A 15,462-nucleotide genomic window follows, 5' to 3' on the forward strand; every position below is an offset into this window, starting at 1 on the left:
AATAGGATGTTTGGCAATCATATGTTTGATTGAATTTTTAAATGAGATAACAGAACTTAACTGCAATGTTTAAATGTGTTTACACATAGTTAAACGTTGTCAATTGTATAGTATCATCGTGAAAGAATGTTTTCATTATTGGGGGGCCCGATGATTTGTTTTCCCCCACTCAGGGGGCACGACCTTAAAAAGTTTGAAGACCACTGTTATAGTGGCTTTCATGCTCGCAGAGACTGTGAGATTGTTCTTCCAGACACTTAGCAAGCAAAATATATGCATGGAGGTACTACTGCAATTGTTAAAATATTTAAAAAACAGAATTTTCATATTCCAACTCTACTAGGTCATTTAGGTGTGCGTAGTTTTATTTCCATCTTTTGCAAAGTACTAAGTTGTAAAGCTTTACGCGTTGCCACATTTTTGCATGACAATCGTGACTTCTGGCAGTTTATTTAGCAAAAGGTAAACCTGGGCCGAAAATCTGCTAACCTGTCCCATCACTGCTGGGTGTCATTAACACAAAACTTTTATCTTGCAGTGAACATTATTTTGCAATGCACTAAGAATCAAGGACTTTGCGGAGTGTATTCATGTTCTGTGAAAAACAACTTTGCATATTTCTAGCATATAGGTTTTCGAAACCTGTGCATTTGAAATATCCACACAAGATCACACTTGTTTACAATATGCACTTTTATTTTATCTGGTTTATTTCTCTTCTTTGCAAAAATACTGCTTCACAGCTTTTTCAGATTGAATGTACCCCAGTTATTGGGAAATACAGTGTTTACAAGAACCGCAGTACAGTTTCTACATTTAGGACAAATTACTTTCAGGCTACACATACCAAGGAATGCCAAAACACTTGTGCAAACACGAACACGGATTTTTTCAACCGAATGAGATGCATTTACAACCACACTGACTGCCAATGGGTACATCTGGTATCTTTTCTTAGGGATAAAAAGGCATTCCAAAACTAGGAACACTGGTATAATGAAGTAATTGTTATTTTAGAAACACATAGTTGTACAAAAGATTTATATGGAGCAGCTCTTTACACCAGTAGAGTACCATCATCTCTTTTTTTCTAATGCCCTCCAATGTTTTTAATGTCGAATTGGGGTAAAAAATACAAAGTATAAAAATATAAAGCCTCATCTGTGGTTGCTTTGATATTTGTTGCTCCACAAATTATGGTGGTCCACTTAGAAGCATTTGCGGTGGACGATGGAAGGGCCAGACTCATCGTACTCCTGCTTGCTGATCCACATCTGCTGGAAGGTGGACAGGGAGGCCAGGATGGAGCCACCGATCCAGACAGAGTACTTACGTTCAGGTGGAGCAATGATCTGTGCAAGAAAGACAGAAGCATTATTATATATATATATATATATGCGTGTGTGTGTGTACCAACAATCTGCTACAGGTTGACCTACACAGCATTTTTCAGATAGTGTTCTATCTCTTGAATAGCTACAGGTAGTAGCAATGATAAAGATGTACTCGGGTCTTCCATGAGCCATTATCTGCTATCACAGGGGAGTACTTTTCCTACTAATGATAAACGTTTGCTATATTCATCCTTTAATCTTTTCCCCATCATCATTTATACTTGGAGGAGTTGCAATCTTAAAGCCTTTGTTGCCAGTGCAAGCAGAGACTGAGCCTATGTGTGATGTTCTGTGCAGAGCGCATGGATTTGGGAGGTGTGTCTAGACGCAAGAAGCAAAAAAACTAAAAATGTAGAATTGGGCAACTGGTTTATGGCTGCCCCTCAATGCATATTTTCAAACCTGAATTTGTAATTTTAGCAATATTATTTTTGCATGCTAAATATATACATTTGCTAATTTGATTCGTGTTGATAAATAGGATGGTGTGGTAGTTCTCAGATCATTTAGCACCTCTTAATAAATAGGTCCAGTGGGAAAACGGAGATACAATTCAAATAAGATGTATCTGGTCAATTCTACTGACAACACCAAGCAAAGTATGTATTCTGGGGAGATTCGTAAAAGTCAAAACAAATTTGGTGTTCACATTTTTTCACTAAAGGCAAGAAAGTAGAAATCACTCAGTTATCAAGAAAACTTCTACATTTTGTAAGGAATTGGACCTGAAGTGTTACAGTGTCAGCCTCTTGTGAAATGTGCAATAAATGTTACATGCCCAGACCTGTAAACGCTGTTCATTTGCTGCACCACAAATGGTATGAAAACAGGCCTACTGTTAGCAATGGGTTCCCAATTTTGAGTCACATTTTAAACATGTGTCCACATTCAGAGAAATCAATTTTAGTGGGTTCAATGGGTGAAATGAACATTGAGACCCTAAATTTGTTTCACACGTGTTAGGCCTCTGCTTAATAGAAGATATTCTTTTCTAGGCACCTCTTTCACTGAGAATGATGGTTGGATGGCGATTCAAAGTGTTTCACATGCAGAGATCTGTAGTGCTGGTACCAAGCCTTTCCCGTTCAAACCCCCAAAACATTATACTTTTTTGTTGGGACCTTTTCATCAGGATTTCATTGGTGCTATTCGTCATGCTAATATTAAATTGAGGGACCATATGTTATGGTTGTTTGTCAATCAAATATTGGTATTTGTCCACTCGTTTTGTCCAGGATTCAAGGACAGGATTGATAGGAATGATAGAGTGGTAATGGTCCTATTACTGACTGGTAATTCCTGCACCACCCAGTCCTCCTCTTTCTACACTTCCTCACTATAGTCCTGTCTGACTCTCGCTTGTACAGCATCCTTTAATTCACTTAGGTTTCTTAAGCTTTTGGGACCGTCCTGGGAGTGAAGGGCTCTCTGTATGTGTTCACAATCACTGCATGATAGTTACCTATCCAGTACACTAGCTGCTAAACTTTTTGTTCAAGCACATATGATGCTGGTCTACCTTATTTGTTAATTATGCCAGGTGCATGTTTGAATCAAGCATCTTATATCATTCATTTTCCAATGGTAAACAAAACTGAAGTCGGTGTAAATGAGGTCTCTGTAAGATCTGGGGGATTGGGAATGTGATGCGGAAAATGCCTACCTTGCAATTGAGGAAAATGTGAAGCATCCTAGTTAGATGCATGGTGAGTATTATCAGCAGTATTTTTAGCACCCAGAAATTGGGCATGTCAGACAGAAGCACTTTTAATGGCATTCTGGACCTACACGATCCAAGTGGAATGAGAAGCTAGTTTTATGGTGTTGATGGCAAGTGGTCTATGGACAGTGTCTCATCCTATAGACAAATGTCATAAATAATTATCGATGGGAAATCAGAATCCGTGAGCATCTTGGACTTCCAGTTATGATACCTTTTAACGGCCGTGTAGCAGGTTGAAAGATCGTGATAATTTATTTGGGCTTCTGAAGTGGTCTGTCTCATTACCAATTGTATTTCATTCATAAGACACCTCAATTCATCAGCATCCAGATGGCAGAGAAATACATCTGTGTCATAGGTGCCCGGATCCCACTCAGCTTGAAACCTGAGTCAATGCACATTTCTTTACACTTAACTCCACAGAATTTATTTGAGGCTTTATACTTCCAATAAAAAAACCTTTGTCTGCCTCAGTTGACGAGAATTAGTTTCAAATGAGAGACAGTGAGTTTTGTCTGGTGCAGCTTTTGAAACCTGATTTATTTATTGTGCCTGCTCTTCTAAAATTGTTTTACTCCACTTGGTACTGAATGTACTTTTTCTAATCAGCTTTCATTGATTTTTAGGAAATTGTTCATTCCTTTGCTCTGTCCTAGCTGGTTTATGAATAATCCAAATTGTTGGGAGCTACTGAGAGCATTGCTTCCTCTTCTGGCTCTCAAAAACAGGCACCTATTATAGGGGGTTTAAATGTTATCAGAGCATTGCATTTTAAGGGGAATTACAATGACTGCCTATACAGCAAGAATGTTCAAATCAAAGACCGCTGTGTAAAATGCAATATATATGCCATCACTTTCAACATCTTGCCATAGAATCATAACTTTAATGGACTTCTCGTCAACATTGAGCTACGAACACAGGCATGTTTTTAATTTAGTAGGTGAGATTATACAGTATTCAGTGGGCTCCCAAGTTAGCGTTTGATTTCCTGGGGGAATCAATGGTCATTTGGTTGCACAATTTAATAGAATATTTGATGAGTTAGGGCCTGATTTAGAGTTTGGCAGATGGGTTTACTCTATCACAAATGTGACAGATATCCCATCTGCCATATTACGACCCCATTGTATCCTATGGGAATTGTGATACGTGGACGGTATATCCATCACATTTGTAACCGAGTAACCCGTCTGCCAACCGCTAAATTAGGCTGTTAAGTATATTGCGTTGATTTTGAATCAGTGCTTATTGAATTGTCTGAAAATTGTAGTGTATTCCTCTGTGTATGATGTTAGGTATTCTTCTAATCTGTTTTCATTTGTCAAGAACTCGGAGAACCTTCATGGTGGAGATTCACTTTAATCAAAAACTTATCAATTCAATCTTACATGCATTTAGCTCTCCTTCTACAGCTCATAGGTTTAAGGGACTGCAGTTTGATAGTCCATATTAGTATTAGTAATCGGAGTGTCTGAGACAAGCATGACTTCAAGCCGAAAGTTACCTTCACAGTATACTGGCGTCAAATCCCGTTCATTACAGTGGTTCCAATTTTTCAGCATGTGGTACTGTCATTGGAAATTACCTTAATCTTCATTGTTGGCGGTGAAAGGCTTGTGAGTTCCTTCTGCATTCTGTCAGCCATGCCCGGGTACATGGTGGTACCTCCCGATAGCACAACATTAGCAAACAGGTCCTTACGAATATCAAGATCACATTTCCTGATGGACCAGTGAGTAGTCTCATGGATTCCATTCACTTCCATTCCTGCCAGGAATGAATGGACAGGTCAGCAAAGGACATAGTGCACCACAACAGAAAACAAATAGCTGTCACCGTTAAATTACTTTTCAGCATGAAATAATAAGTGGAATTCTGGCACCACATTCAATAGCATATTATGTACAAATCAATGTCATTTGAATATTATTTACTCCATCTTTTTCATGAGTGCCTATTCTTCCCTCAAGAAAAAAATAACCATTCTCACTCTCAAGAACATGATATTTCCTCACCAACATATATTAAATATTGAGTTTTAAAGTTTTCAACAGTGTTATAGCATATTTTATAACTTGGCTTTATCCATGCAATTTCAGACCTACATCACACAGAAACCCTTCAGATGTGTTAATAATCATATTAAACTCGCAAATACCAGCTCAAGATGCGATATCTTCCAAGATGGGATATAGTAGGATTTTTTATTTTTTTTAAGAAAAAGAGTAGAGTATCATCTGCATAAGCTGTAATTGGAGTGCCTTGGCTCCATCCTTTATAGACTCAATTAATCCCTACAACATGGGTACTCAGTGCTTAATTTGAGCCAGTGGTTGCCGGTGGGGGACACCAGCACTTATTTTTCGAAACCGGCACTTATTTCTCCACATCAGGCATTTATCGAGACCAACAGAAGGGAAAACAAACTTAACAAAAAGACGGAAAACGAGAAATACTGAAAGTCCATCACCAAGGGAGGAAGCAGACACCTGTCAGAGTGAGGTAACTGGACAGGGAGTGGCTTGCAGTGAATTAAAGAGGCCTGCGGTGAAATCAGGACTGTGCATTTTTGCTACTCACTCTCTGACATTTAATAGCACAAGCAATGGGTGTCCAAGCAGCGATTTGGGCACTGGCATATATTATTTTATTTTTAAAAAGCACTGGGGTTATTAGGTGGGTAGGGTTTTTAATCAGGAGCAACAAAAAAAAAACAAGAACAGATCCTTTTATCAGGCACTGGGAACTGTGCATGTGAAAGGTGTAGACTGAACCACGTCTCAGTACTATGCGAGGTGAGATTGTGTTATGTAAGGCGCAGAGATTTGTCGTTTTGCTTGGTGGAACTTTACTTAAAATATCACTTAAAGTAGGATGAGCAGAGCCGTGGGGACGAGAAAGGGAAATCCCACCTTTTAGAATGTAAGACTGGTTCCTTGCCGGGTGCCTGGTAGAACGTAGTCCCAATGGCATTTTTGAACTTGACACCCTACAACCCAATCCCCCACCGTTCATCATCAGCCATATGTAATGTGAGAATGAGATCGGGAAAGTTTGTAACATCGGTGCCCACCATGTGATGTCTGCATTGCCAAGGGTTACAAAAGCTGCAACTATTCCCACATCCTTTACTCTGAAGCAGAGAGACAGTGTGGCAGGCAGTGTGCAGCAAACACCAGGAAGAAGATAGAGAAAGGGTCACAAAAGAATTGAGGATAGAGGCATTAGACAGAACTTCAGACAACGGATCACTAGACAACAAGTTAGTGCAACTGGTAGGCAAAGGTTGTAAAAGACAGGAAGTTAGGGGTTGGCAGGACATATTGGATGAGGTAGCCTTTGTAGTAGTCTAGACAAAATGTAAATGGCAAACTTTAGATAATGTATAATTAAGACAGAATGGCAAGCTGGAAAATGTAGGTAGAGGCAAGAAGAAAAGGCTGTAGCAGGCCCATCTTTAGACGGTGGAGCTTAAGTAGGCAATCAGGCGGCCAGAAAGCGGTTTGCAAAAAAAGTCTGAAGACTCAAACATATGAGAGAAGTACAGTGAGCAGACTGAGGATCGTATGCAAGACAACAGGCCGGGGCTGAACCATGTATTATGTTCTTGCCTCGCTTGTTGATGGTGAGCAATTGCATCTTGATGAACATATTGTGTGTTGGAGTCTGGTGCTAGAGCTGTGAACCCCCAGTTGGACAGGGAGGTGTATCAGCCATGGGCACTGTGTGTCCACAGCATCTGCCTCCGCTGTTCAACCATCCTCATTTCCCACCATTCCTCTGATAACGCCCCTCATTCCTTCTGTCATAATGGAGCCTATCTTTTTGCACCGTCACCACCACACTCTCCCTAGCATGTAGACACATCTACTGTAAAAATTGTTCAAGAATCCTGCACAGAGATGCTGATATTCACTATTTAAGAATATCAATGATGATCCCACAATGCAGAGCAAAAGTTCCATGATCAATCTTGCAGCCACATTATCAAATAATACCAAGAACATTGATATTGACTCACCCAGGAAGGATGGCTGGAAAAGCGCCTCTGGGCCCCTGAACCGTTCATTGCCAATAGTGATCACCTGACCATCTGGTAGCTCATAACTTTTCTCTAGCGAGGACGAGGAGGCAGCAGTCATCATTTCCTGATCAAAGTCCAAAGCAACATAACAGAGCTTCTCTTTAATGTCACGCACAATTTCCCTTTCAGCTGTGGTAACAAAGGAGTAGTTCCTCTCTGTCAAGATCTTTATGAGGAAGTCTGTCAGGTCACGACCAGCCAAGTCAAGACGCAGGATGGCATGAGGCAGGGCATAACCTTCATAGATGGGCACTGTGTGGGTGACACCATCACCGGAATCCATCACAATACCAGTGGTACGACCAGAGGCATACAACGACAGCACAGCCTGAATGCTAATGTACATAGCTGGTGTGTTGAAGGTCTCAAACATGATCTGAGAAAGAAAAGTAGTACAATGCAATTGGAGAAAAAGAATGGTGCAAATGTTACTTGACAGATAATGGTTGTGTTAACCATCAGAGAACCCTGTTATTTCATTAACTATTTGAACTAGTACTAAAACTGTTTATAGCATTTTCAGAAACATCATACATATGAATACAAATCTTTTGGCCACTAGAGAGTAAATAAAATGCAGCCAAATGCAGTCAATCACAGGTGGTATACTTAATGTGGATGGGAGGTCGTAATATCCCTGGGAGCAACATCTTAATTATTATGAAAAAGTTATTTGCACAGTACCCCAGAATTTCAGAGATGAGGAATATGTCATGGGAATAAACGTGCCACAGTTTTTTTATGATTTCCCAAAAATATTTTCTAGCTCAGTCTGAAAAATTATATTTTCCAGCTCAGACTGAAACTAATACCGTAAACAAACTGTTATATGGTGTTCAATGTTAATAAGAGAGATGTAGCAGTAAGGTTATCCTCTTTCCACATGTTGGAGTGCGCTTTGGTTTTTAGTACAAATCTGAACTTTGAATTTTCATGTTTAGAAATAATGATGGCATCATATGCTTTGTTTTTTTATTTATGTTCCATAATCCTCATTGCGCTTGACATAGACTTTGGTGGACAGAGTACTTCACTACAGACCTGGTGGAGTATCATTCTACCACCTATACCATTAGAGGCTGTCGGGGTAAAAACATGGGAACTCCTTCCCTATTAAGTGCAAAAAGTGATCTATTTTTTTTTTGTCGGTCACTGCCTGGAAAAAGTAGATGGTCTGGAATATAAAACAATGGAAAATGACACACACAGTCTGTAAGAACCTCTTAAGGTGTAGGGGTAATTAGTGTTTTGTTTTTCAGTAATAAATTCCTGCTTTCTGAGTTTGTTTTTGAAACAGAAATAAGTTTGTTTCGTAGCCTTTTGAAATACGACCACTGTGCATCAAACTTGCAATGCTTTTAGAGAAGCCGCCATAATGGTGGTTCCTCTGAAGGCCCAGATCAGCACTGTGCTGGCAGTGATCTCTAGATATGGCAGGCAGTAGTCCACCAACCTGGCGGACAGCGGGCTGCCACCAAACACTAAATCAGGCGCATTACTTTTGACAGATTTGACAGGGTACTTCTCGAGAATTACAGTTTCCCCGGTATCATGAATTAACTCCATTTTAGAATATTCTGGGGGTTTACGCTGACATTATCAGAGTATTTAAGAAATGGTAGGATGCCGGTATGACTATAATAGAAATCTTGATGTATTTTATGAAGTGTAAAACTTTCTCTTAGTTTTAGATGGTGTATTTTCATTTTTGTAATTTTTGATCAATGACTGCACTTTTGCTACCTCCCTGAATTGTTTGTTGTTTATAACAATGGTTAAGAAGGAGGTTTCCTGAGGATATGCAGTTGTGAATATATCTGTTGGCAAAATGGTTCCTAATATAGGCTCTTGTGGAAAGAAAACATTTAAACTGAATTCATGATGCAAATCTAAAGCTTCTGAAGTTTTGAGTCAGTTATGTTTATATGAGGACCATTTCAAAAGATATGCAAAGGTTGAATAGTTTGGTTTGATTTTGGCTTTGCCATCCTTCCGTGGACTCTGCCTGGAAAGTCTATGCAGTGTTCAAGGGCAGTTTCTTGACACAAGCGTTATCTCTTTTCGCTCATTGACCACCTTGGCTTTGGTTGCACAGAACCCAACGAATGTAACCCCTCCACCTATTGGTGAGTGAGAGTAGTATCTCAAGCAGGTTTTCCCTAGGAGTAGTGATGTTTGTTTAATTTGGTGGAAACATTTTTCAAAGTAAAGGAATGGAAGAATGTTAACACGTTGTTTTACTGGAATTAGGGACTGATTAAAACCTTGAACTCCGAGCATTACTGAAATTATTTTGTATTGTTTTCTGCTTTCCCTAAGTGTCAAAGAGAGTACCTAATAAAATAAAAGATTCCATGGCAACCAGGCAATAAAATTAATAAGTCTGATTTGTTTCTATGCAGCGACTTACATATTCTTGGTCAAATGAAACTAAAACTGAATGATGTATCTGTTTTAGCAAAATAATCCAAACACCAGACAACAAAGCTGTTCCCTTTTTCCCAGTAAGCTTCTTATCGAGGAGCTGGATTTCTTGACTTCTCAAACCACAGATTTGATTTGATGAACTTAAGTGTGAACCAGTGATTCATTCAATGAAAGTAGATTTTCAAAGGGACATAGACAATGAAATGATAATATTATGAAAACTGAGTAAGAGAAATAAAATGTACAGAAGTAATAATTTTTTTTCGATGGTTACGATTTCTCGGGGTGTGGTTGTGGATTAACACACCTGTGTCATCCTTTCTCTGTTTAGTTTAGGGTTCATTGGTGCTTCTGTCAGCAGGACCGGGTGTTCCTCCGGGGCAACGCGGAGCTCATTGTAGAAGGTATGATGCCAAATCTTCTCCATATCATCCCAGTTACCCACAATACCATGTTCAATAGGATATCTCAAAGAAAGGATGCCCCTTTTGCTCTGGGCTTCATCACCAACGTAGCTGTCTTTCTGGCCCATACCAACCATCACGCCCTAAAAAGAGGAGAAGAGGCAATGGCATGAAAGCAATCATTTTACATGTTTTCACAATTAATTTAAATATCTAAAGTTTATTAAAAAAAAAATCAAAAACCATTGAAAGACATCCAGATACAAAACCATAAGCACAGGGTGGCTCTTCCGAAGGAAGATGGACATTTGTAACAAAGTTCAAGTAGTCAACTGTAATTATCTCAAGTTGGAACACAACTCTTGTTAATAGTCAAACATTTGGATTCTTCTGTCCCATTTCGCCCTCTCTCTCCACCAATAGTTTTCTTTCTCTAGCTCTCTCTGTTGATCACTTTCTCTGTACCTTTCCCTGTACATAGTACATATTTGCGATAGATGTCTCAATATACTCCAGTCCCACAGGCATTGGAAAACGTGCTTGAAGACAGCCAGTTGCCTGAAGACATATGAAAATCCAAAACCTTAGCCGGCAAATGACTATCTTCTATTTTTCTCCCTGACCCTACTGCACAGTTCCTTCACAGTCACTGTCGATTTTTTAAAGCTGTATAACAAAAACGTATGCCTCCTTCGTGGAATCCAAGATGTCCACTTAAAAAAATGAAATAATGCTTTCCATACCGACTCAGTTTGGAGGGACTGCTTGCCAGCGAGCTACATGCAGAATTACACTGTGAAGGAGTTTTATTTTGAACCGGCCCATTTGGCTACTGCACCGCATTCTTAAACCATTGCAGCATTAACAGCTTTTTAAGAGCTGAAACCATACAGGTGAAGTTCTAGTTCTTTCTAAACATACAGTTTTACTTTATTGCAAGTTTTTGATAATTGAAGTGATTTCCCTAATTACCGAATTCACTTGAATGTTTCTTTGTAAGGATTGGTATGGATTTGTCTTAAAGTGGCCTCCTTGACTGTCTGAAAAAAACTGAAATTGATAGAGCTCTGACTTTAACTGTAGTAAGGACTTCTTACATTGGGACATGCCATTGAAACAGCAAACTGAATTTTGAAGCCAAAGTGTTTCAGAATCTGCTGTTCAGTGCTCAAATGAGTTATGGGGATGTCCTCTTTCTACTAATGTCCTCACTTTTTGATGTGCTTGTGATGCTATTAATGATGTTTGACCAATGACTTTGTGTTTCACCACTGCGCATATTAGTTGCTCAATGTTCACCAGTAGCACATTGTATGTTTTATTCAGTTTAGCTGCCTATTGGCTTTGACATGGCATTAGCCATTACATTTTGTATTCAGTTTAGCCGCCTATTGGCTTTGACATGCTGTATTCAGTTTAGCTGCCTATTGGCTTTGACATGATATTAGACATTACATTTGATATTTAGGTTAGCTGCCTATTGCCTTTAACGTGGAGTTAGACATTGCAGTTGAGAATCCAAGCTGTATTTTTCCAAGCTGTGTTTTTCCACAAGATGAACCAAGCTGTTTTCTTCGCACAGCAGACTAGACATGATAAGAGAGAGTACATTTGGTGTTTTCCTTTCTGCTCAGGCTTGGGAAGAGGAGAAGTCTAGGAGATCTGGCCAGTCTCCAAAGGCTTGTGTAGTTTTCCCGAGTCTGAGAGGAGGGGGCACGCTTTGGTAAGGATGGCTCGGGGCTTCAGAGATTTAGATTCGAATCTGCCTGACTTCGGGCTGGAACTTGGTGCCAGTTGCCAGTCTCCCGTGTGGGTAGATAATCTCTTTCTCGCAGTTGACCGGAGTCATCAACTTGCAGACCCCAGAAAGATGAAGCTGTAAATAGTTTCTCACACGGTGAAGTATTTGTTTTGCTTTGCATTATATATATAACCTGCTGTGTACATTGCAACGGAGAAGTACTGTGATATATTTTGTTTTCATTGCTGCAATACTTTTTGTGCTTGAAATCTATTAATTTGTCTCTCACGAACTTGTGGGTGGGGAAGAATTAACAACAATAAAGGTCTTCTTTGAACTCAGAAGTGCATTCTTGATATGTTCTGTAAGCTCTGATACGAGATAAGAAGGAAAGCAGAACATTTTGGTAGCAGAAGTGGGGTAGGGTTGAATTATAGATTTCTACGTGCACAATTTAAAAGTGTAATTGTTTTTTTGTTGTTTGGAGAGTTACAGAAGCACGGCAGACCATGTTTGAAAATGCATGTGTAGTTAAACTGCCTGATGGTGCTGTGAGAAATATGTTTTCTTTCTGTGATGAAGCATATTTAGAAAATGTGCCTTTTGGAAGCAATGATGATCCTTTTGTTGTTGACAGAAGGGTTTGGATACTTTTATCTGCTTACAGAGAAATGCAGGAGAAATGTAGGCAGTTGGAACATAAAAATGAGAATTTACGTGAGAAAATTAGCCAGAATACATTAATGCAAAATAATGCTGAAATGTATATAAATGCTGTTTTAGAAGAATCTGTCTTTTCCCATTCCAGTAATGAGGGGGTTAAGACAGCTTCGAGCTACTCTGAGCCTCCATGTGAGCCAGGTTTTTTGGCAGTCAAAGTGCATTCCTTAACTGATAACACGAATGACGGAGCTCAGAATGTGATTTACGAGTTACCATTGCAAAATGCACAAGTAAAAGGAAAGATTTTGGAGTTTCTTACTGTTTGCACTAAGCAAGAGACACCAAGTTTCATTAGCTTGTTTGATTTTTGGAAACAGAATAGCCCTCATCTGAGTGAAATCCTAACACTTTGGTATATGGTCACTGGGAAAAATTATATGCAGCCGCGCTTGTGATTTGGCAAATGAAATAATGCAGACTTTAGGTTTCTGCGCAGTGCAAGAGGGAAACACGGATGTACATGTAAATCAGGCACAGGGGAAGAAGAGAGTGCCCCTAGCTAGGATCATACACTGGATCTGGTAGTTGCAAGACAGGGCTAGAGTACCACAGGTAAAAGAGTCACCAGTGAAATTGAGTGCACCATTTGAATTCGTGTCCACTGAAGATAAAAAGCATGTTTGTTTTACTAATGATTCATTAACTGAAATGTTGTTTTCTGGCACAGGAGAAGGAACAGCGTTGTACAATGTGTGTCAGATTTTAAAGCAAGAGCTGCTTGAGATGTGTCATTTTTACACTGATTCTTGGTTCATTGCCAATGGTTTAGCCGTTTGGTTTTCCACATGGCTTGCACCTAACTGGTTCAATTCCCTTGCAGATGTTAAAGAGAAAAATTCAGAGAGAGAAGTGTTCATCCAGAATTCTGACTTAGTGGGGATGGCTAAGTGGGTGCACCAGAAATGTGAACAGCTGGGAGAAAAAGCCACTTACAGGTGGGCAGAGATGAGAGAGATGCACATTCCCCTAGATTTGATAAAAACTGTGCAGCACGCACAAGAGCAATCTGTCCCACAAGCAGTCACAGAGCAGTTGGGGAGAGGAAAGTTACCAGGACAGATATGGCAAATTGATCAGGTTTTACGGCGAGTGATTGCTGCAGATTACCAAGGAGAAATCAAAATTATGCTGATAACTGGAAAAGAATATGATTCATTCATACAAATTGGAGACAGAATAGCCCAACTTGTCAAAAGTGCAGTGAATGGAGGTTTGGTAAAGAAGGAGTCTGCCCCAGCTCTTCTGACAGTGCAAGAAAAGGGAAGCTGTGGTGCAGCAGATAAAAACCTCAGTGCTGAGGTGTGGGTTGAATCCCCAAATGACCTTCCAGAACCTGCAGAAATCATAATAAAGGGCCCCAAAAACGTCCTGCTGATTATAAAACAGGGAAAGAAAGAGGAAGGGTACATTTCAAATGACAAATGTTATTTGCAAGAAAAGTCATACTTTTTTCTTTTGCAGATCCTACCACATTTCGCCACTGTCCCTGAGTGTGCTGTGTGGTCCCCCTTCGGGTGTGTGCGTGTGGGGTCGGGGAAGGGACCGAACCCCCAACCTGAACCTGGCTGAGTAAAGTACAAGCACCATGGATCCATTTTGCGCAAATGGCGCCTTCAGTTCAAGTTCAACTTGTTTGATTACATTCTTCCACTGGAACTAAGCAACCTTAACAGTTAACTGTCTGTGTCTTTTCGTGTGGAACTCTGACTTTCACTCACCTTCCAGCAAACCTTTCAGGTGGACCGTGCACCTTTACATGAGTAGAACTCATGCTACATCAAATTGCTATTTTAGAGACACTATCATCTCATTCAGAGTATAAAAGTTTCAGTCTTTTCTGTGTAGATGTATCTGATGTGAAAGGTTATGAGATCAATATGTTAATCCACTTCTATTGCTTTACAGTGATTGCTTTGATCATTCAAATCTGACTTGCTGATAATGTTTTTTTTTTGTGTGCTGATTTTTCTTTTGTTTTTGTTTGAAACAAGAGATATGTGAAACAAAAATTCATTGGTCATAGGGTGGAATGTGATGCTATTAATGATGTTTGACCAATGACTTTGTGTTTCACCACTGCGCATATTAGTTGCTCAATGTTCACCAGTAACACATTGTATGTTTTATTCAGTTTAGCTGTCTATTGGCTTTGACATGGCATTAGCCATTACATTTTGTATTCAGTTTAGCCGCCTATTGGCTTTGACATGCTGTATTCAGTTTAGCTGCCTATTGGCTTTGACATGATATTAGACATTATATTTTGTATTCAGCTCAGCTGCCTATTGGCTTTGACATGATATTAGACATTGCATTCTGTATTCAGCTCAGCTGCCTATTGGCTTTGACATGACATTAGACATTACATTTGATATTTAGGTTAGCTGCCTATTGCCTTTAACGTGGAGTTAGACATTGCAGTTGAGAATCCAAGCTGTATTTTTCCAAGCTGTGTTTTTCCACAAGATGAACCAAGCTGTTTTCTTCGCACAGCAGACTAGACATGATAAGAGAGAGTACATTTGGTGTTTTCCTTTCTGCTCAGGCTTGGGAAGAGGAGAAGTCTAGGAGATCTGGCCGGTCTCCAAAGGCTTGCGTTGTTTTCCCGAGTCTGAGAGGAGGGGGCACGCTTTGGTAAGGATGGCTCGGGGCTTCAGAGATTTAGATTCAAATCTGCCTGACTTCGGGCTGGAACTTGGTGCCAGTTGCCAGTCTCCTGTGTGGGTAGATAATCTCTTTCTCGCAGTTGACCGGAGTCATCAGCTTGCAGACCCCAGAAAGATGAAGCTGTAAATAGTTTCTCACACGGTGAAGTATTTGTTTTGCTTTGCATTATATATATAACCTGTTGTGTACATTGCAACTGAGAAGTACTGTGATATATTTTGTTTTCATTGCTGCAATACTTTTTGTGCTTGAAATCTATTAATTTGTCTCTCACGAACTTGTGGGTGGGGAAGAAT

The 15,462-nt window shown here is 39.7% G+C and overlaps 1 protein-coding gene across 1 annotated transcript in view; it reads right to left on the minus strand.

Moving 5' to 3' along the window:
* Positions 1-675: 675 nt before the first annotated feature.
* Positions 676-15,462, minus strand: part of LOC138261232 (actin, cytoplasmic 1-like) — a 37,160-nt gene continuing 22,373 nt past the window's right edge. Inside the window, exons 3-6 of the mRNA XM_069209997.1 lie at positions 9,939-10,178; positions 7,142-7,580; positions 4,706-4,887; positions 676-1,352 (exon numbers count right to left, since the gene is read on the minus strand). Coding sequence (XP_069066098.1) covers positions 1,209-1,352; positions 4,706-4,887; positions 7,142-7,580; positions 9,939-10,178 — 1,005 coding nt within the window. The 3' untranslated portion in view covers positions 676-1,208. The remainder of the gene's footprint in view (positions 1,353-4,705; positions 4,888-7,141; positions 7,581-9,938; positions 10,179-15,462) is intronic.

This window comes from Pleurodeles waltl, chromosome 10 (assembly GCF_031143425.1).
Source record: "Pleurodeles waltl isolate 20211129_DDA chromosome 10, aPleWal1.hap1.20221129, whole genome shotgun sequence".
NCBI lineage: Eukaryota > Metazoa > Chordata > Amphibia > Caudata > Salamandridae > Pleurodeles > Pleurodeles waltl.